General features: G+C 44.6%; 1 protein-coding gene across 3 annotated transcripts in view; it reads left to right on the top strand.

Moving 5' to 3' along the window:
• The first annotated feature begins 9,961 nt into the window (after positions 1–9,961).
• The window catches only part of LOC125460355 (transcriptional regulator QRICH1-like), a 71,369-nt gene continuing 57,656 nt past the window's right edge, over positions 9,962–23,674 (top strand). For 2 of the 3 annotated variants that reach the window (XM_048547764.2, XM_048547763.2), the window contains exon 1: positions 10,262–10,384. In XM_048547764.2, the coding sequence (XP_048403721.1) occupies positions 10,382–10,384 (3 nt within the window). In that variant the 5' untranslated portion in view covers positions 10,262–10,381. Of the gene's footprint in view, positions 10,114–10,261; positions 10,385–23,674 lie in introns of those variants that run through there. The other variant, XM_048547765.2, reaches the window with a different exon arrangement.

Genomic DNA, 23,674 nt, shown 5'->3' with positions numbered 1-23,674 from the left:
TCTGCTCTGCCATTCAGACACGGCTAATAAGCTTCTCTACCCGATTCTGCCACATTCTCCCTTCATCCCCTTGACAATCAAGAACCTATTTATCTCTGTCTTAAATATGCTCAAAGACCTCGCCTCCACAGCCTTCTGTGGCAATGAATTCCACATATTCACCACTGTCTGGCTAAAAAAGTTTGACCTTCTCTCCATTCTAAAAGGTCTTCCCTTCACTCTAAGGCTATGCCCTCGGGTCCTAGTGTCTCCTAACAATGGAAACATCTTCCCAACATCCACTCTGTCCAGACCATTCAGTATTCTATAAGTTTCAAATAGACCCCCCCCCCCCAAATCCTTCTAAACTCCAATGAGTATAGTCCCAGAGTCCTCAAATGTTCCTCATATGTTAAGCTTTCCGTTCCTCAGACCATTCTTGTGAACTTCCTCTGAACCTGCTCCAGGGCCAGTACGTCCTTCCTGAGATATGGGGCCCAGAACTGCACACAATACTCCAAATGTGCTCTGACCAGAGCCTTGCAGATCCTCGGAAGTACATACTTGCTTTTACATTCAAGTCCTCTCAGAATAAATGCCAACATTGCTTATGCCTTCCTGACTACTGACTCAAGTTTACCTTGAGAATATCCTGGACTAGAACTTCCAAGTTTCTTTGCGATTCAGACTTCTGAATTTTCTCCCCATTTAGAAAGTAGTCCATGCTTTTATTCTTCTTTCCAAAGTGCATGACCTCACACTTTCCCACATTGTAATCCATCTGCTGCTTCTTTGCCCACTCTCCTAACCCATCCAAATCCTTCCGCAGCCTCCCCACCTCCTCAATACTACCTGTCCCTCCACCTATCTTTGTATTGTCTGCAAACTTAGCCACAATGCCTTCAGTTCTTCCATCTAGATCATTAACAAATAAAGTGAAAAGTTGTTTTCCCAATACTGACCCTTGTGGGACACCACTTGTCACTGGCTGCCATCCTGAGAAAGACCCTTTTAACCCCACTCTCTGCTTTCTGCCAGACAGCCAATCTTCTATCCATGCTAGAACCTTGCCTCTAACACCGTGGGCCCTTATCTTACTCAGCAGCCTCCTGTGTGGCACCTTGTCAAAGGCCTGCTTGAAGTCCAGGTAGATAACATCCATTGGCTCTCCTTGGTCTAACGTGCTCATTACTTCCTCAAAGAATTCTAGCAGATTTGTCAGGCATGACCTCCCATTGATGAAACCAGGCTGACTTTGCCCTATTTTAACATGAACTCCCAAATATTCAGAAATCTCATCCTCCACAATGGACTCTAAAATCTTACCCACGACCGAGGTTAGGCTAATCGGCCTGTAATTTTCCATCTTTTGCCTTAGTCCCTTTTTAAACAGGGGTGTCATGTTGGTGATTTTCCAGTCCTCGGGGACTCTCCCTGGCTCTAGTGATTCCTGAAGGATCACCACTAACGCTTCCACTTATCTCTTCAGCTATGTCCTTTGGAACTCTGGGGTGTAGTCCATCTGGTCCAGGTCATTTGTGCACCTTCAGGCCATTCAGTTTTTCTAGCTCTTTCTCCTTGGTGATGGCCACAATTCTCAGCTCTGCCCCCCGACTCTTGAATTTTTAGGATTTTACTCGTATCCTCCTCCATGAAGCCTGACACGAAGTAATTGTTCAGTTCCTCAGCCATTTCCTTGTCTCCCACTACTGTCTCCCCGTTGTCATTTTTCAGTGGTCCAGTGTCCACTTTTGCCTCTCTTTTGCCCTTTATATACCTAAAGAAACTCTTACAGTCCTCCTTTATGTTACTGGCTAGCTTGCCTTCATATTTAGAGATAAATGGGAACTGCAGATGCTGGAGAATCCGAGATAACACAGTGTGAAGCTGGATGAACACAGCATCTCAGGAGCACAAAAGCTGACGTTTCGGGCCTAGACCCTTCATCAGAAAAAAAAAGTTTCTTCTGATGAAGGGTCTAGGCCTGAAATGTCAGCTTTTGTGCTCCTGAGATGCTGCTTAGCCTGTGGTGTTCATCCAGCTCCACACTTTGTTATCTTCACATTTAATCTTCTCCCTCCCTATTACTTTTGCCCTCTTGGTATTTGTAAGCTTCCCACTCCTCTGGTTTCCTACTGCCCTTGGCCACATTATATGCTTTCTCTTTTGCTTCTATGCTATCCCTGACTTCCCTAGTCAGCCATCGTTGCTTCAATGTCCCTGTACCATGCTTCTTTTTCCTAGGGATGAATTTTTGCTGTGTCTCCTAAATTGCTCCTAAAACTCTTGCTATTACTGTTCATCTGTCTTTCCTGCTAGCTCCTCTCCCAGTCAATTCTGCCCAGCGACTCCCTCATGCCTCTGTAGTTGCCTTTAGAATCAGAAGAAATGATATTACAGCTGAATATCTTCTCCCTCTGAAATTGCAGAGTAAATTCAATCATATTATGATCAATGCCTCTTCAGGGTTCCTTCACCTTAAGATTCCTTATCAAGTCTGCCTCATTCCACAACACTAAATCCAGTATTGCCTGTTCCCTTGAGGGCTCCACAATGAGCTGCTCCAAAGAGCCATCTCGTAGACATTCCATGAATTCCTTTTCTTGCAATCCACTACCAACCTGATTTTCCCAGTCCACCTGCATATTGAAATCCTCCATGATCGCTGTGACTTTGCCTTTCTTACATACCTTTTCTATCTCCTTGTGTATCTTGCGCCCCAGTTCCTGACTACTGTTTGGAGGCCTGTACGTAATTCCAACTGTGGTTTTCTTACTTCTGTGGTTCCTCAACTCTACCCATACAGATTCTACAACATCTGACCCTACGTCGTTTCTTACTATTGATTTAATTTCATTTCTTACTACAAAGGCAGCCCCACCCGCCTATCTTTTTAATAAGATATATATCCTTGGATATTCAGCTCCCAATCCTGACCCTCTTGCAGCCAAGTCTCCGTACTACCCACCATGTCATTATCTACCCATTTTGATCTGTGCCACAAGCTCATTTACCTTCTTTCTTATACTGCATGCATTCAGATATAACATGTTCAGTCCTGTATTAACCGTCCTTCTGCTCATTGTCACTCGTTTATCCACTATGCTTGAAGTTTGATTCCTAATCCTTTCCAGACTCTGTCCTATTTTTGCCTGTGCTGGAGACTTTAATAACCTCTCCTGAGTTCCCCTTTCCCATCATTTTTTTTCATATTTTTCCACACATTGGAACCTACCCCTACAGATGTTAACTTGCTGCTTTGTGTCTATTTAACCTTTTCGCTAAAACATTGGTCCCAGCTCAATTCAGGTGGAGACCATCCCAGCGGTACAGATCTCCCCTGTTGCAATACTTATGCCGGTGCCTCAATAAAAGGGACCCCTCTTTCTCACACCACTCTTTTAGCCATGTGTTTACTTCACTTTATCTCGTATCCGTCTTCCAATTAGCATGTGGCTTGGGTGGTAATCCAGAGATTATAACCCTTGAGGACCTGCTTTTTCATTTGGTTCCTAGCTCCTGATAGGCAGAACTAGGAAAGAGGATCTGTTCAGATCCTATGTTGTTTGTTCTGACGTGGACCAAGCAACTAGATCCTCCCCCTCCCGCTCCAATATCCTCTCAAGCTGGTCAGAGATATCCCTTAACCTGGCACCGGGCAGGCAACACACCGTGCAGGACTCTCGATCCTGCTTACAAAGTAGACTATCTGTTCCCTTGATTGTAAAATCCCCTACAACTACCATCTGTCTCTTTGCTACACTCTCTTGAACGGCCTCCCATGCAACAGTGCAGGGGTCAGTTGGTTCATCCTCCCTGCAGCCCTTTTCCTCATCCACACAGGGAGAAAGTACCTCATACCTGTTGCACAAGGTCAAGAGCTGAGGCTCCTCTTGCTGACTGCAGGATCCCTCTACCTGCCTCACTGACAGTCACACCCTGCTGTCCCTGGCCACTGACTAAATGTGAAGTACTTAACCTACCAGGTGTGACTGCCTCCTGGAAAATAGCGTCCAGGTTCTTCTCCCCCTCCCGGATGTGCCACAGTGTTTGAAACTCCGATTCCAAATCATCAACTCTGAGCTGATGTTTCTCGAGCAACCACCACTTGCTGCTGATGTGGACACTGCCATTCACAATGGGATCAGCCAACTCCCACATCATACAGCTACAACACATCACCTGTCCAGCCATTTATTATTGATACTTCTTGGCTGAGTTCAGTGCACATTTCCTACCAGCGAATCAGGTCACGGCCTCCCTGTGATGTCACTCCAGCATTGTCCTCAGCCTCAATGTGCCCCAAGCTCCAGTAGGTTTATACTCTCTCTGCTGTTGCTGCTGCTTGTGGTCTTCACAATGGCTTTTTCTGTTGGTTAGAGGAGGATGGAGGGAGCTAACCAGGTTTCCCAAACTAAACAAGTTGCTTTTGCCATGTTTTTGGCCCATATCCACCTGTAGGGGAGGCAGTGACCTATTGGTATTATTGCTGGACTATTAATCCAGAGACCCAGATAATGTTCTGGGGAGAACAAAGCATAGAGCTGGATGAACACAGCAGGCCAAGCAGCATCTTAGGACCACAAAAGCTAACGTTTCAGGCCTAGACCCTTCATCAGAAATGGGAGAGGGGGAGCGGGTTCTGAAATAAATAGGGAGAGAGGGCAAGATGGATAGAGGAGAAGATAGGTGGAGAGGAGACAGATGGGTCAAAGATGCGGGGATGGAGCCAGTAGAGGTGAGTGTAGGTGGCGAGGTAGGTTGGGGATAGGTCAGTCCGGGGAGGACGGACAGATTAAGGGGCAGGATGAGGTTAGTAGGAAGGAATTGGTGCGGCTTGAAGTGGGAGGAGGGGATAGGTGAGAGGAAGAACAAGTTAGGGAGGCGGGGAGGAGCTGGGCTGGTTTTGGGATGCACTGGGGGAGGGGAGATTTTGAAGCTTGTGAAATCCATATTGATACCATTGGGCTGCAGGGTTCCCAAGTGGAATATGAGTTGCTGTTCCTGCAACCTTCGGGTGGCATCGTTGTGGCAAGCAGGAGGCCCAGGATGGACATGTCATCTAAGGAATGGGAGGGGGAGTTGAAATGGTTCGCAACTGGGAGGTGCAGTTATTTATTGCAAGCCGAGCGTAGGTGTTCTGCAAAGCGGTCCCCAAGATAACAAAGATATCCCTCCGAGATAACAAAGTGTGGAGCTGGATGAACACAGCAGGCCAAGCAGCGTCTTAGGAGCACAAAAGCTGATGTTTCGGACCTAGACCCTTCATCAGAGAGGGGGATGCGGAGAGGGTTCTGAAATAAATTTTAAGCTCACTGCGAAACCTCTTCCAGGGATGCCCCCTATTTATTTCAGAACCTTCTCCCCATCCCCCTTTTTCTGATGAAGGGTCTAGGCCTGAAATGTCAGCTTTTGTGCTCCTGAGATGCTGCTTGGCCTGCTGTGTTCATCCAGCTCCACACTTTGTTATCTTGGATTTTCCAGCATCTGCAGTTCCCATTGTCTCTGATACAATGTTCCCCAAGCCTCCGCTTGGTTTCCCCAATGTAGAGGAGGCTACAATGTTCTGGGGACCCAGGTTTGAATTCCGCCACAGCAAATGTTGGAATTTGAATTCAATAAAAATATCTGTAACTGTTCCAATTACCGTGAACCCATTGTCGTTGGGAAAACTCACCTGGTTCACTAATGTCCTTTAGGGAGGGAAACTGCCATCCTTACCTGGTCTGGCCTACATGTGACCCAAGAACTACAGCAATGCAGTTGACTCTTAACTGCCCTCTGGGCAGTTAGGGATGGGCAATAAATAGGGTAGCGTGGTGGCACAGTGGTTAGCACTGCTGCCTCACAGCTCCAGGGAGCCAGGTTTGATTCCAGCCTTGGGCGACTATGTGGAAGTTGCACATCCTCCCCAAGTCTCTGTGGGTTCCCTCTGAGTGCTCCCATTTCCTCCTACACTCCAAAGACGTGCAGGTTGGGTGGATTGGCCGTGCTAGATTGCCCATTGTGTTCAGGGAGGCGTAGATTAGTTGGGTTATAGGGGGATGGATCTGGCTGGGTGCTCTGAGGTTCGGTGTGGACTTCTTGGGCCGAAGGGCCTGTTTCCACACTGTAGGGATTATATGAAAATGTTCCCTGGCCAGCGACACCCTCATCCTAAGAATGAATAAAGAAAAGAAAATCACCGTAAACGTTTCCTATTCGTGTACCCGTCCAAATCCCTTTAATGTTGTACCTGTACCTGCTTCTACCCTGTACGTGAAAAGGGTGCTCCTCTGGTCCCTTTTACCCCTTCCTTTGTCAGTTCATACCATACACGAACTACCCTGTACGTGAAAAGGGTGCTCCTCTGGTCCCTTTTACCCCTTCCTTTGTCAGTTCATACCATACACGAACTACCCTGTACGTGAAAAGGGTGCTCCTCTGGTCCCTTTTACCCCTTCCTTTGTCAGTTCATACCATACACGAACTACCCTGTACGTGAAAAGGGTGCTCCTCTGGTCCCTTTTACCCCTTCCTTTGTCAGTTCATACCATACACGAACTACCCTGTATGTGAAAAGGGTGCTCCTCTGGTCCCTTTTACCACTTCCTTTGTCAGTTCATACCATACACGAACTACCCTGTACGTGAAAAGGGTGCTCCTCTGGTCCCTTTTACCACTTCCTTTGTCAGTTCATACCATACACGAACTACCCTGTACGTGAAAAGGGTGCTCCTCTGGTCCCTTTTAAATCCTTCCTTTGTCAGTTCATACCATACACGAACTACCCTGTACGTGAAAAGGGTGCTCCTCTGGTCCCTTTTACCACTTCCTTTGTCAGTTCATACCATACACGAACTACCCTGTACTTGAAAAGGGTGCTCCTCTGGTCCCTTTTAAATCCTTCCCCCCTCACCTGAAACCTATGCACTCTAGTTTTGAACTCCCCTATCCTAGGGAAAAGACGTTTGCTATTCACCTTATCTATGCCCTTCATGATTTTATAAATCTCTTTAACTTTACCCCACAGCCTCTGATGCTCCAGGGGAAACAGATCCCAGCTTACCTAGCGTCTCCTTGTGACTCAAACCCTGCAATCCTGGCAATATTCTTGTAAATCTTGTCAATTTAGTAACGTCTTTCCTATAGCAGGATGACCAAACAGTACTCCAAAAATTCACATTACCAACGTCCTGTGTAACGTCAAAAATGACATTCCAGTGCTCTGACCAGTGAAGGTAACTATGCCAAATGCCTTCTTCACCACCCTGTCTACCCATGATGCCACTTTCAAGGAACTATGAACCTGCACCCCTAGGTCTATCGGCCAACTGGCCCAGTATATCAAGATCCCGTTGTATTCTTTGATAACCTTCTTCACTGTCTGCTGGTGTCATCCGCAAACTAATAACCAGGCTTCAATATACTTATTCCAATTGTTTATATGAATGACAAAGTAATGTGTGTTTGGATTTAAAGGGGATATAGTTCAGGTCTGCACATTATTAATTAATAATTCAATTTGCCACTTTCTTCTGGGGATTTGATGATGTGGTGGACTAGTGATCCTGAACGTCAGACTAATGTCCTGAGGTTTGGGTAAATTCCCATCGTAGCAGATGCTGAAATTGGAATTCTACAAAAATTTGGAATTAAAAGCCAACCTCTTGGCAACTGTGTAGCCACTATCTAATGTAAAATCCCAGTTTTTTTTTCATATCAAATGGCAGAGCAGTCTTGAAAGACTGAATTGCCTACTCCTGCTCCTCATTCTTATGTTCTCATAATTGATCATTTTTGTTTCTTGTTTATTGCTGAAACCTGGTGTGAGTTTTTTAAACCTTAGGTAGTGGTAAGGTCAACTAAAGTAATTAGTGATTCAGTTGGTCGTCTTTACATTTGAAATGACCATTGGGATGTTGGGGCTTGATTTGTGGCACATCTTGCCAACAGGATCATGACATTTGAGACAGAGTGGATAGACAGAAATTGTATCCACTTGTGAAAGGAATGAAAATAAGAAGGCACAGGTTTAATGTAACTGGTAAGAAAAGCAACATCACTATGACAAAAAACTTTTCACCCAACAAAAGGTTACGGTCTGCAGTGCAGAGTCTGGTTGAGTCGAGGTATTCTCAAGGGAATTAGATCATTATCTGAAAAGGAAGAATATGCAGGGTTATGAGAAGATGGTAGCAAAATGGCATTAATTGAATTGATCACTTGAAGACCAGTACAAATATCATTGGCTGAGTGGCCTTCATGTGTGCCATAACATACATCTGTGACTCGGTGAGAGATAAATAGCGGCCAGGACATTCGAATAGCTCCTATACTGTTCAGAAATTTCAGAACATACTGGTGGATTTTCCCCACTAGTTCCTTACTCATGCCATTTCTACAGCATAAATCTCAACTTTTTCAGACCCTTTTGGTTCTGAGAAAAGTTTCATTCTGGACTCAAAACACTACTTTTGTTTCTTTTTGCGCATATGCTGCTAGGTCCACTCATTTTATCAATTACATTTTGTTTCTATCTGTGAATTTTTGTAGGATTGTAAAATTTTACCTTATTGTTTCATGAGATGAAGGCAGTGCATGAGAAGCCAGCATTTGTTGCCATTTGTGAGCCCATAAGATGTAGGAATGGAAGTAGGATATTCTTGCCATTCAATCTGCTCTGCCATTGAATGAGATCATGGCTGATATGATTGTTCCCAACTCCACCTTCCTGCCTTTGCCCCATAGCCCTCAAAGTCTGAGGTTTTTAATCAGTAAGGTATTAAGAGTCTTAATAACCCAACCTCGACAACTCTGTGGTATAGAATTCCACAGATTCACTGCCCTGAGAAAAGAAATTCCTTATCTCTCTCTCTTAACTATGCCGTCTCATCTTTTAAAACGATGATGTCTTCCTAAGTCTCTCCCAGAGAGGAGAAAACAACCTTTCAACACTTCTGTGCTGGAAGGAGTCCCCTAAGAATCTTGTATGCCTCAATAAAGTCAGCTTTCATTTTTCTATATTCCAGTGAGTACAGGCCCAATATACTCAACTTCTCCTTATAAGGCAATTCACCCATACTTGCTATCACACTACTCTGGACTGTCTCTGATGCTGTTATGTATTTCCTTAGATAAGGGCTCAAAACTTCACAGTATTTAGCCGTGGTCTGACTAGTGCCTTGTACACTTTTAGCAAGACTCCCTAATTTTATTCTCAATTCCTTTTGAAATAAAGGCCAACATTCCCTAATACCAACCGAACTTGGATGGTAGCTTTTTCCCATGGACTGAGCAGGGGGAGGGGTTTGCTTGACCATTTCAGAGGGCAAGTAAGAGTCAGACACATGTTAAAGTTTTGGGTCCAATGACCCTTCCTCAGAAACAATGCATCAGTATGTTCTGAAATTTCTGAACATCATGGGAGCTATCTGAATGGCCTGGCCATTATTTAATCTGTCAATGAGTCACAGATATGTCATGGCACATATGAAGGCCATTCACCCAGTGATGTTTATTACCGGTCTTCAATTGATCAATTCAAATAATGCCATTTTGCTACCTTCTCCCCATAACACCAGTTCTGAGGAAGGGTCACTGGACCAGAAACGTTCATTTGCTGCCATGCCTGCTGAGCTCTTCCAGCAATTTCTGTTCTGTTTCCTGATTTACAACATCCGCAGCTCTTTCCTTTTGTTTAAGAGTTAAACAAATGACTGACATGAAAGGGAAGGGAAGGGAAACAAGGTGGAATTAGATGCAGACTGACAATGATTTGAATAAGGCAGGTGTGAGAGGCTCAACCCTCCAGCTGTTCCCACGACGACAAGATGCAGCACGACCCCTTTAAGGGACACTGGGTTCGCACTAGAATCTCGCGAGATTACTGTTGGTCTGCGGCTCTGATTGGTGGAGGCGGGAAAACAGCGCTGGTTGGTGGAGGCTGGAGGTTGGTGCTGATTGGCGGGTGCCTAGCGGCGGCTCTGATTGGCGGAGGCGGGCTGGCTGTAAGATGGCGGCTTAGTGAGACTCCGAAGGAGGAGGAAAAGCAAAAAGGAGCCCGGGCCTCGGTGGGGGAAGCCGAGCCGCGTGCCTTCACGTCAGGTCACCCGCCCGTCTGGCCGGCTGGTACCTCCAGCGCTGCCACCTGAGGTAAGCAAGGAACCGGGCGGCTGGGCCCCGCCAAGTGAGGGGGCGAAAGAAAGAAAGGCGCGTCCCCCCCCACCCCGTTCAGGTAGCGCGCGCTCCCGCGGGTGGTTAGGGCCGTGCTCGCACCCGAGGCAGTGCGCGCTGACGTCAGGTCCCCGGCCGCGGGATCTGGGTTCGGGCCGACACCGAGGATCGAGCGGGGGCAAGGCCGCAGGCGTCGGCGGGCTGCAGGGAAGCGGACAGGCAGGCTCCAGAACGAACCGGGCCCAGGATGGTGAGAGCGGGGGATGGGAGGGAGCTGGGTGAGGGCCCGGGGAGTGCTTGGCCATCGGCTCCGGCAGCACTCAGCCGCCGAGGCTCCAGTGGCCTGCACGCCAGTAAGGTACGTTTGTGTAGCGCCGAATCGTAGAGAGATAGACGCAGCCGTCAGGGATCACTGATATTTATTACCATTCGCGCTGATCCCGCTCCTCATATTCCTCTGTTCATTCACTGTCCAAACATGAGTCTACCCCAGGCTTAAATATAGTCAACAATCAAGCCTCCACAATCCTCTGGGTTAGAGAACCCCACAAAGATTTAGAATCCTCTCAGTGAACTGAGTTTTTCCTTAACATAAAGGTTCAGAGTTAAGCAATTCATCTTATCAAATCTGTGCTATTATTTCACGAGTTTATAGCTTATCCTCAACTCCCTTTTTTAGCCTTTTCCCCAATACCCTCGATTCCTTTACTGATTGCAAATCTGTAAATTTCAGCCTTGAAAATAATGACCCAACTTCAACAGCTGTCTACAGTACAGTTCCACAGATACACTACTTCCCAGAAGAAGAAAGTCCTCATTTCTAATTTAAGTGGATGGCCTTTTATTCTGAGATAACACCCTCACATTAAAGGAAAAACGCTCCCTTTCTATGCTGTAAGGATCCCTCAAAATCTCATGTTCTCAAATAGTATCCTGTTCTTCCTTTAAATTCCAATGAGTCCAGGTCTAACCTATTCAACCTTTTCCTCTTTGGCCTAATGGTATTATCAGTAGATAACTAATCCAGAAAATTAGTTAATTTCCTGGTTCAAATCCCGTCACAGCAGATGGTGAAATTTGAATTCAATAAAATATCTGGAATTTAGAATCTACAGTCTAATGATGGCCATGAAATCGTAAACCCATCTGGCTCAATAATATACTTTGGGGAAGGAAATCTGCCATCTTCATGTGACTCCAGACCCACAGCAGTGTGGTTGAATCTCATATGCCTTCTGAAACGGCCTAGCCAGTCACTCAGTTCAAGGACAGCTAAGGATGTTGCCCATGTCCCACAAATAAATTTTAAGAAAAAAACCCTCCATACCCAGAGCTGCCTATATGTCTACCCTTGGGTCACAGGACCAAAACAGTTGTGGTCTGACTAATGCCTTTCATGGTTAAAGTAAACAATAGAGTATTTTTAATATTCTATTCCCCTTGAATTAGAGGCCAAGAATCCATATTACCTGTCGAGCTTATGTGTTAGCATTTTGTGATTTACGCACAAGGAGCATCAGCACCCTTTAGGTTAGAGAACTTCAAAAATAAATGCTTATAGACAGTATGCTGAATAATGTTCAGCTTTTCTATTCTTCCAGTTGAAGTGCATAACATTTCCCCATATGATATTCCATCTGCCAATTTTTTTGACTAATTATTTAACCTGTCCTTATCTCTGCAACATTTTGTCTTTCCTTTTTTGTGTTGATCGTAAACTTGGCTCCAGTACATTCACTTCCCCCATCAAAGTCATTAATGTATATTGTAAATAATTGTGGCCCTATCTCAGATCCATGTGCTTCAGTGGTTACAAGTTGCTATCCTTAAACTGCATCCCCCCATATCCCAACTTCCTGCCTTCTATTACTTGATCGATCCTGTATCTGTGCTAATGTACTACCCCAACACCACAGGCTCTTGTCTTAATAAGTAGCCATGCATGTGTTACCTTATCAGACACATTTGAAAATACAAATATATTATATTTACGTGTTCTCCTCTTATGTATCCTGTTTAAAGAAGTTGAATAAATGTGTCAGATGTGATATCCCCTTTGTGAAGCCTTGCAGACTGTGCTTGAACATATTTATTACCAAATGTTCTGTTATTACATTTTTTTAATAGACGCTCACATCTTCCCAATGATAGGTGTTGAGCTCTGATGGAGAATCATCTAGACTCAACATTAATTTTCTCTCTGCCTGGATGCTGCCTGACCCGCTATGATCTGCAGCATTTTTTGTTTTCAGCATAGATTCCAGCATCTGCAGTAATTTCTCCTGGATGTTAAGCTAATTGGCCTGTAGTTGTCTTTTTTGTTTTGCTGTCTCCCTTTTTGTACAAGGCTATTACATTGATAGTTTTCCATTCCTCTCGGACTTGTATAACCTATTGGAATTCTTGGAAGACTACTACCTTTAACCTAGAATGCATCCCATCAAGTCCAGGGGATTTAACTGCCTTTAGACTCATTGCTTTACCTAGTACTTTTTCTCTAGTGATTTATTTCCCCTGCACCCCTGATATTGTCCATTGATCATTTAGTATTTTTGGAATGCTGTTAGTGCTTTCTATCTTGAAGACTAATGTGGAATATTTTCTCAGTTTGTCTACTGTTTCCTTGATATTACTTTATAGTTTGCTCTCAATATTGCTTTTTCTTCTCTTTACCAATACTCTGGCTTACCACAAAAACATTGTGTTTTTTTCAATTTGGATTTGATACTGTCCTTAATACCATGGTCGATTTATCCCCTTCCTCACTGGGATGTACCTCTGCTGGTGAGTTGTGAATTATTTTGCTAAATGTCTGCCATTGTTTCTCAACCGTCTTTGTAGCTAATCTCCTTTCCCAGCCCACTCTAGACAACACAGTGCCCATTTATTTGAAATTACTCATAATTAAGTATGACAGTGTTGTTTCTGACCCAATTTTTGTCTCTCATTCCGAGTGCTGAATTCTACCATGTTATGGACATTGATCCTGGGGATCCTTTACTCTGAGATTATTTATACAGCCTGCCTCATTGCACATTACTGGGTTGAAAATAGCCTGATCCCTGGTTAGGTTTATAGAAACACAGAAGATAGGAGCAGGGACGAGGCCATTCAGCCCTTTGAGCCTGCTCCTCCGTTCTTCACAATCATGGCTGATCATCCAACTCAATAGCCTGTTCCTGCTTTCTCTATATAACCTTTGATCCCATTTGACCCAAGTGTTATATCTTGTTGCCTTTTGAAAACATTCAATGTTTTGGCAACAACTACTTCCTGTGGTAGTGAATTCCACAGGCTTTGGGTGAAGAAATGTCTCTTCATCTCTGCCCTAAATCGTCTACACCGAATCCTCAGACTGTGACACCTGCTTCTGGACACACCCACCATTGGGAACATCCTCCCTGCATCTACCCTGTCCAGCCCTGTTAGAATTTTATAAGTCTCTGAGATCCTCCCTCATTCGTCTGAACTCCAGCGAAAACAATCCCGACCTAGTCAACCTCTCCTCATGTGTCAGTCCTGCCATCCCTGGAATCAGCCTGGTAAACCTTAACTGCCCTCCCTCAAGATCGTTTTTCCTCAGAAAAGGGGACCAAAGCTACACACAATATTCCAGGTGTGGTCTCGCCAAGGCCCTGTATAACTGAAACAACACAGCCCTGCTCCTGTACTTGAAACCTCACGCAGTGAAGTCCAGCATACCATTTGCCGCCTTTACCACCTGCTGTATGACAGTTTATTCGAGAAAATTGCCCCAATTACTGTGTGATTCCTGTCTCATAGCTACGTCTGCCAGTTTAATTTTCCCAGTTTACATGAAGGCTAAAGTCAGTGATGATTAGTATAATTGTACAGTGTGGAGCTGGAGGAACACAGGAGCTCGGGCAGCATCAGAGGAGCAGGAGAGTCAATGTTTCAGGCCCAGACCCTTCTTCAGGACTGAGAAACATTCACTCTTTCGCTCCTGTCACCGTGCCTGACCTGCTGTGTTCCTCCAGCTCTGTACTATATCGACTCTGACTCCGGCATCTGCAGTTCTTGCTATCTCTGGATGATTAGTGTAATGCCTCTTTTACATGCCTACATTATCTCCTGATTTATACGCTGTCCTATAATACACCTACTCTTTGGGGTCTCTAGACTACCCTGACCAGTGCCATCTTCCCTTTGTTATTTCTTACCTCCATTCAGATTCTATATCATCCGATCAAAGCTCCTTTCTTGATCTCATACTTATTCCATTTCTACCAACAAAGCCACCTTTTTCTTTTTTGCAGCCTGTTCTTTTGAAAAGTCACATACCCCTCAATATTTAGCTTTTAGTTTTGATCTCCTTATAGGTGTGTCTCGAATGGCTTTAAGGTCATACTCATTAATCCCTATTTGTGCCATTATCTTGTTTATACCATTCTAAATACTATGCACGTTCAAGTAAAAAGCCAATAATTTTGCCTTTTTACCATTCCCCCCCCCCCCCCCCCTGCTCCCAAGCCAATTTGCTGCAGCCTTTTTATCTTTGTGTACTCTGACACTTTCTGTCCCACTCTAGGTATGAGTGTTTCTCAATGACTGTCCTGTAATGTGACCAAATGCTTTCACTTTCTAAAAGTACTTATCTGTGCTTGGACCCCCTCTTCTGTGTAGTTTTGAGCCCTCGCTGTAGCCCTAGCCACTTGATTTAGAACATAGAACATAGAACAGTACAGCACAGAACAGGCCCTTCAGCCCACAATGTTGATTTGTTGGGGCATTTGTGCCAGCCTGGTTCAAGAGAAGCCCGTCCCATCAGAGAAACTTCCTTCTACCCCAACACTCGTGCTAGTGTCCCATGAACTGAAACACGTACCAACCACACCAATCTTTGAGCAATACATTGAACTCCTTGTCTTTATTTACCATAAACCAGGTGGCCTGTGTAGTAATCCTGAGATTATTACCTTGGAAATTCTGCTCTATTAATTTGCCCCCTGATTGTTCAGATTCTTCTAACAGAGCTTCTAGCCTTTTCAATGTTATTAGTCCCAATGTGAATGATAACAGCTGGATCTGCTCCCTCCCACTCCCAAGTTCTTCTGGCCCTGAGGAGATGGCCTTAACCCTGATACCAGGCAGGCAGCTCAGTCATCAAGGCTTCTGCTCCCAGCTGCAGAGAACGTAGACTTTTCTGCATTTATTCTCTTCCATGCTATGTGTTTTTCATTTTCGGATAACCCTGATTTGCTTCCACTGTTCCAATCAAACAGGCCTGAACCACACTTTCAGGCAGCATGTTCCTGAACATATCTGTTCCCTATGAAAAGCCTTTCTGTCCTATCACACTTGGTCCTTTCACCAATCGCTTTAAATTTTTGCCCTTTGTTTTCAAGATATGGAAGAGCCGGTGTTAGACTGGGGTGGACATAGTCAGAAGTCACACGACACCAGGTTATAGTCCAGCAAGACTTTTAATAAAAAGACTTCACTTGACAAAGGAGCAACTCTCCGAAAGTGCATGATTTCTAATAAACCTGTTGTCTATAACCTGGTCATAGAGTCATTGAGATGTGCAACACGGAAGCAGACTTTTGGTCCAGTTTGTCCATGCCAACCAGATATCTTGGACAAATCTAGTGTCATGTGGCTCATATCTCTCTAAAGCCTTACTATTTGTATCCCCATTCAGATGCCTTTTAAATGTCATTGTACCAGCCTCCGTCACTCCCTCTGGCGGCTCATTTCATACACGCGCCAGCCTCTGTGTGGAAAAAATTGCCCTTAGATTCTTTTCAAATCTTCTCCCTCTCACCTTAAACCCATACCCTCTAGTTTTAGACACGCCCACCCTGGGGAAAAGTCCTTGTCTATTTACACTATCGATGCCTCTCATGATTTTATAAATCTCTATAACGTCACCCTTCAGCCTCTGACGCACCAGGGAAAATAGCCCCAGTCTTGTAAGATGTGGAACAGCTGCAGTAGATTAGAGGAGAGAAATATAAGTCCACTGTTTAACAATGGATGGAGAAAGTAAACAGAGGCTTATAGATGAGTTAGCCAAACATTGGGAGTCGGGAAGATGCTGGAATCCATTATAAAGGGTGAGATTAAAAAGGCGACTTAGAAGTTACAAACAGGATCAGACTAAGTCAACAGGATTTGTGATTGTGACAAACCTACAAGAACGTTTTTTGAGGTCATAACTAGGAGAATAAAAGCAGGCAAACCAGTGGATGTGGTATGTTTAGATTCTCAGAAATCTTTGGATAAAGTCAAGTACCTGATCTGCTTACCCACCTACAACCGTGAGTTACAGCAGCTGTTTTAATTCACTGGAGGCTGCATATGATGAAAAACTCCGGCTGCTGCCAGGCAAAGAAACAAAGAAACCTACAGCACAGGAACAGGCCCTTCGTCCCTCCAAGCCTGCGCCGATCAAGATCCTCTGTCTAACCTGTCATCTATTTTCTAACGGCCTGTGTCCATTTGCTCCCTGCCCATCCGTGTACCTGTCCAAATATATCTTAAAAGACGCTAACGTGTCTGTGTCTACCACCTCCGCTAGCAACGCGTTCCAGGCGCCCACCACCCTCTGTAAAGAACTTTCCACGCATATCTCCCTTAAACTTTCCTCCTCTCACTTTGAACTCATCGCCCCGAGTAATTGAGTCCCCCACTCTGGGGGGGAAAAAGCTTCTTGCTATCCACCCTGCCTATACCCCTCATGATTTTGTAGACCTCAATCAGGTCCCCCCTCAATCTCTGTCTTTCTAATGAAAATAATCTTAATCTATTCAACCTCTCTTCATAGCTAGCACCCTCCTAGACAGGCAACATCCTGCTGAACCTCCTCTGCACCCTCTCCAAAGCATCCACATCCATTTGGTAATGTGGCGACCAGAACTGCACACAGTACTCCAAATGTGGCTGAACCAAAGTCCTATACAACTGCAACATGACCTGCCGACTCTTTTATTCAATACCCTGCCCAATGAAGGAAAGCATGCCATATGCCTTCTCAACCACCCTATTGACCTGCATTGTCACCTTCAGGGAACAATGGACCTGAACACCCAGATCTCTCTGTTCATCAATTTTTCCTAGGACTTTTCCATTTACTGTATAGTTCGCCCTTGAATTTGATCTTCCAAAATGCATCACCTCGCATTTGTCCAGATTGAACTCCGTCTGCCATTTATCTGCCCAACTCTTCAGTCTATCTATATTCTGCTGTAATTTCTGACAGTCCCCTTCACTATCAGCTACTCCACCAATCTTAGTGTCATCAGCAAACTTGCTGATCAGACCACCTACACCTTCCTCCAGATCATTTACATATATCACAAACAACAATGGTCCCAGCACAGATCCCTGTGGAACACCACTGGTTACAGGTCTCCAATTTGAGAAACTCCCTTCTACTACTACCCTCTGTCTCCTGTTGCCCAGCCAGTTTTTTTATTCATCTAGCTAGCACACCCTGGATCTCATGCAACTTCACTTTCTCCATCAGCCTGCCATGGGGAACCTTATCAAACGCCTTACTGAAGTCCATGTATATGACATCTACAGCCTTTCCCTCATCAATCAACTTTGTCATGTCCTCAAAGAATTCTATTAAGTTGGTAAGACATGACCTTCCCTGTACAAAACCACGTTGCCTATCACTGATATGCCCATTTTCTTCAAAATGGGAATAGATCCTATCCCTCAGTATCTTCTCCAGTAGCTTCGCTACCACTGACGTCAGGCTCACTGGTCGATAATTACCTCGATTATCCTTGCTCCCCTTTTTAAACCAGGGGACAACATTAACAAGTCTCCAGTCCTCTGGGACCTCACCCGTGTCTAAGGACACTGCAAAAATATCTGTTAGGGCCCTGGCTATTTCCTCTCTCACTTCCCTCAAAATCCCGGGATAGATCCCATCCGGACCTGGAGACTTGTCCACTGTAATGTCATGTAGGATACCTAACACTTCCTCCTTACTTATGTCAACTTGACCTAGACTAAGCAAACATCTATCCCTAACTTCAACATCCGTTATGTCCCTCTCGGTGAATACCGATGCAAAGTACTCGTTAAGAATGTCACTCATTTTCTCTGACTCAGCGCATAACTTTCCTTCTTTGTCCTTAAGTGGGCCAATCCTTTGTCTGTTACCCTCTTGCTCTTTATATATGAATAAAAGGTTTTGGGATTTTTCTTAACCATGTTTGCCAGCAATATCTCATGTTCTCTCTTAGTCGTTTTAATCCCTTTTTTAAGATTCGCTCTACATTCCCGATATTCTTGCAAAGCTTCGTCTGTCTTCAGTCGCCTAGACCTCATGTATGCTTCCTTCTTCCTCTTGGCTGGTCTCACAATTTCACTTGTCATCCATGGTTCCCTAATCTTGCCTTTTCTATTCCTCATTTTCACAGGAACATGTCTCTCCTGCATGCCAATCAACCTCTCCTTAAAAGCCTCCCACATATCAAATGTGGATTTACCTTCAAACAGTTTCTCCCAATCTACATTCCTCAGATCCTGCCGAATTTTGGTATAGTCAGCCTTCCCCAGTTTAGTACTCTTCCTTTTAGGAACACTCCTATCCTTGTCCACGAGTATTGTAAAACTTACGGAATTGTGGTCGCTATTTCCAAAGTAGTTCCCTACAGTAATATCAACCACCTGGCCGGGTTCATTCCCCAGCACCAGGTCCAGTATGGCCCTTTCCCGAGTTGGACTACATACATACTCCTCCACAAAACCCTCATGGACACACCTTACAAACTCTGCTCTGTCTTGACCCCTAACACTGAGTGAATCCCAGTCAATGTTGGGAAAATTAAAATCTCCCATCACCATCACCCTGGTTCTCCTACACCTTTCCATTATCTGTTTACATACTTGTACCTCTATCTCACGCTCTCTGTTGGGAGGCCTGTAGTACAGCCCCAGCATTGTTACTGCATCCTTCCTATTTCTGAGTTCTACCCATATTGCCTCATTGCTTGAGTCCTCCATGGGGCCCTCCTTCAATGCGGCTGTGATATCGTCTTTGACCATTACTGCAACTCCTCCACCCCTTTTACCTCCCTCTCTATCCCACCTGAAGCATCGATATCCTGGGACAACTAGTTGCCAGTCATGCCCTTCCCTCAACCAAGTCTCAGTAATAGCAATAACATCATACCTCCAGGTACCGATCCACGCCCTAAGCTCATTTGCCTTGTCTACTACCCTTCTCGCATTAAAACAAATGCACCTCAGACCACCTGTCCCTTTGTGCTCATCATGTGCTCCCCGACTACTATTCCCTTTAGTCACACTGACTCCATTATCTAGTTCCCTACAGGCTTTCGTTTCTACCTCTTTTCTGTCCAATATTTGGTTCCCATCCCCCTGCCACACTAGTTTAAACCCTCCCCCACAGCATTAGCAAAAGCACCCCCAAGGATATTGGTTCCAGTCCAGTTCAGGTGTAGACCGTCCAATTTGTAATAGTCCCACCTTCCCCAGAACCAGTTCCAATGTCCCAAAAATCTGAACCCCTCCCTCCTGCACCATCTCTCAAGCCACGCATTCATCCTAGCTATTCTTTCATTTCTGCACTGACTAGCAGGTGGCACTGGTAGCAATCCTGAGATTACTACCTTTTGAGGTCCTACTTTTTAATTTGGCTCCTAACTCCCTAAATTCTGCTTGTAGGACCTCATCCCGTTTTCTGCCTATATGCACCATGACAACTGGCTGTTCGCCCTCCCCCTTCAGAATGTTCTGCAGCCGATCGGAGACATCCCTGACCCTTGCACCTGGGAGACAACATACCATTTGGGAGTCCCGTTTTCGACGCTGAACCGCCTATCTACTCCCCTTACAATTGAATCCCCAATGACTATCTCCCTTCCACTCTTTTTCCCGCCCTTCTGCATAGCAGAGCCAGCCATGGTGCCGTGAACCTGGCTACTGCTGCCTTCCTCTGGTGAGCCATCTCCCCTGACAGTATTCGAAATGGAATACCTGTTTTGGAGGGAGATGACCACAGGGGACACCTGCACTGCCTTCCTGCTCTTCCTCTGCCTTTTGGTCACCCATTTGCTATCTCCATCAGCAATCTTAATCTGCAGTGTGACCAAATTGCTGAATGTGCTATCCACGACCCCCTCAGCATCACGTATGCTCCAAAGTGAGTCCATCTGCAGCTCCAGAGCCGTCATGCGGTCTAACAAGAGCTGCAGCTGGACGTACTTCCTGCATGTGAAGGAGTCGGGGACATCAGCCCTGTCCCTGAGCTCCCACATTGAGCAAGAGGAGCACAACACGCGTGTGAGATCTCCTGGCATTATTAAACTTAACTTAGATAAATGAAAAAGAAATTTGGAACTCTCATAGTTTGTTATAGTGCTGGGATCTGTTAATTTTGCCTTCATATATTCTTTCACACCCCCCAATTAAGGTGATCGGTCTGTAGAAAGATAGGAAATAGGAACAGGAGTAGTTCATCGATTTGTTGAGCCAGCTTTACCATTTGATATGATCAGGGTCGATCCTCTTTCTTAATGGTACATTCCTGTATAATTTCTTCCCTAAATTTATTCAGTATCTCACCTCCCACAGCTTTCTGTTGTAGAGAATTTAACAGGTTCAGTACCCTCTACATGAAGAGACTGTTCCTTATCTCAGGTCTACCATGTATCCTGAGACGCTGACCCCTTGCTTTGGTTCCCCAGACAGAGCAAATGCCATTCCTGCATCCAGTCTGTCCAGCCCTATCAGAATATGGTACGTTTCAGTGAGATCATTCTTCTGAACCCCAGTGAATACAAATCCATTTGACTATTGTAAGACAAATCTGCAATCACAGGAATCAATCTGGTGAGGCTTTGCTGTACTCCCTCTCTGGACAAATATCTTTTCTTGGGCAAAGAGACCAAAACCACACATGGTACTCCAGGTGTAATCTCACCAAGGTCCTGCACAGCTACGACAAGACATTCTTGCTCCTGTCCTCAAATTCTATTGCAATGAAGGTAATTCTGCTTACTGAATTCTTGCTTTCAATGAGTGGTCTACAAGGATACCCATGACCCTTTGTACATCAGCATTTCCCAATTTACCACTGTTTAATTAATACTCTGCCACTGTTTTTTTTTCATACCAAAGTGGACAATTCACATTTGGTAAAGTTGTACTGCATCTGCCATGTGTTTTCCCCCCTCATTCAATTTGTCTGAAGTCACCTTGAAGGCTCTCTACATCCTCCTCCCCACTCTCAATTGCGTCCAGTTTTGTGCCAAAAGCTTAGAAATGTTCCATGTGATTCCCTCATCCAATTCATTTATATGTATGTATATATATCGTGAAAAACTGGGGCTCAGGTAATGATCCCTGAAGTACTCCACAAGTACTGCTTTCCCCTCTAAAAATGACCCATTTGTTTCTACTCTTGTTTTCCAGTCTGCTAAACAAATTTCAAGCTTTGCCAATGTACTACGAATATTCACAGTGATTTGATTTTACAGGTTTAGTGTGACCTTGTTTTCAATCCTTCCATAAAAAGAAATAGTTTATCATGAACTACTCTGGCCACATGTCTCCGGATTTTAAGTTGTCTGCCAAATCACTAGAACCATTTGTATGAACATTTTCTGCCCCCTGTCCAATGCCTTTGTGGCCTTCATGTTCATATATGCATTGGGAAAAGCAAGGGCCCCAACACTGACCCCTTCGGACCTCAGTTACAAGCTGTGCAGTGGCCAGAAAAAGCATCCTTTAGCCATTACTTTCAGTTTCATGTCAGACAGCCAGTTCCGTATTCGTGTTGCTACTATTCCCTTTACTGCATGAACTAAACTTAACCCACTGTGTGACATTGTATGAAGACCTTTTGAAAATTCCTGTACATCTCATCAACTCTCTTCAAACCTCTGCAGCAAATTAAATAGAATTTTTTCTTAAGGAATCCTTGCTTGCATTCTTGAACATGCATTTTCATGTCACTGTTAATTTTGCCGTGAATAATTATTTCTAGATGTTTTCCTGTCTCCAGAGTTAAACTGAATGGCCTGTAGTTGAGGGCTCAATTCTCCAGCCCTTTGGCACCTGTTCTGAGTCTTAAGGAAGATTGAAAAGTTTTGCCTACCACCTCTGCAATTTTCTCTCTCCCCACAATATGCTTGGGTGCATCTCATCGAGTGTTGATACATTATCCATTTTAAACACAGCCTGTTTAATACAACCTCCTTCATCGGTTTTAAACTCGAGTATCTGAATTTTCTCCTCCTCCACCAGGGCCTCCATAACATCACCTTCCTTCATAGAGTTCCTTCAATATCTCAACTATGCCCTCCGACTTCAGAGTAAATCTGTCTTTTGTTCCCAAATCAGCCCCACTCTCTCTTTTTACTACCTTTTCATTATACTCCTATACAGTGTTTTGCTGCTAGTCTCTTCTTGTAGACTGTCTTTGCCTAGCGAGTTTTGAGAAGATTTGTAGCTCAGGTTGAGGTTCTAGATATGAGTTTGCTCGCTGAGCTGGAAGGTTAGTTTTCAGACATTTCGTCACCATTCTAGGTAACATCAGTGACCCTCTGATGAAGCGCTGGTGTTGTGTCCCGCTTTCTATTTATCGGTTTAGGTTTCCTTGGGTTGGTGAAGTCATTTCCTATGTTGGTGATGTCATTTCCTGTTCTTTTTCTCAGGGCATGGTAGATTGATTTGGAGCCAATGAGTTTGTTGCTGGAGTTCCGGTTGGAATGCCATGCTTCTAGGAATTCTCGTGCGTGTCTCTGTTTGGCTTGTCCTAGGATGGATGTGTTGTCCCGATCAAAGTGGTGTCCTTCCTCATCTGTATGTATATACAGATAGTATGTATTTACATATACGTACAGATGAGGAAGGACACCACTTTGATCGGGACAACACGTCCATCCTAGGACAAGCCAAACAGAGACACGCACGAGAATTCCTAGAAGCATGGCATTCCAACCGGAACTCCAGCAACAAACTCATTGATTTGGAGCCAATCTACCATGCCCTGAGAAAAAGAACAGGAAATGACATCACCAACACAAGAAATGACATCACCAACCCAAGGAAACCGAAAGCGGGACATAACACCAGCGCTTCATCAGAGGCTCACTGATGTTACCTTGATCGGTGACGAAACGTCTGAAAACTAACCTTCCAGCTCAGCGAGCAAACTCATATCCAGAACTGTCTTTGCCTCTCTTGCTTTATCACCTCATTTATGAAGGGCATTTTGCCCTATTTTCAGTTGTATTTTTGACTTGACATCTATTTTAAATGATTTTTTTTCTTCTTTATCTTTGTTATGTATCTGTAATAAGTAAAACACTGGTAAGGCGGAAACAGGACAAAAATTCCACAAATAGCAGTGGAAATAACCTGGTACTCTGTATTTCTGATGTTGAATAGAAGTTAATATTCTTGATGTGCTAGTTAATATATCTCCCCTGTTCTTCACATTGTGCAATCCTTGCCATCTACTTGAGAGTGTAGATGTGGTGGTCAAGAAAGTGGCACATATGACTAAGCAGAATTTTGATTCTTTATGCAC

The sequence above is a fragment of the Stegostoma tigrinum genome, chromosome 11 (assembly GCF_030684315.1).
Source record: "Stegostoma tigrinum isolate sSteTig4 chromosome 11, sSteTig4.hap1, whole genome shotgun sequence".
NCBI lineage: Eukaryota > Metazoa > Chordata > Chondrichthyes > Orectolobiformes > Stegostomatidae > Stegostoma > Stegostoma tigrinum.
This window is presented reverse-complemented; position numbering and strand designations above follow the sequence as displayed.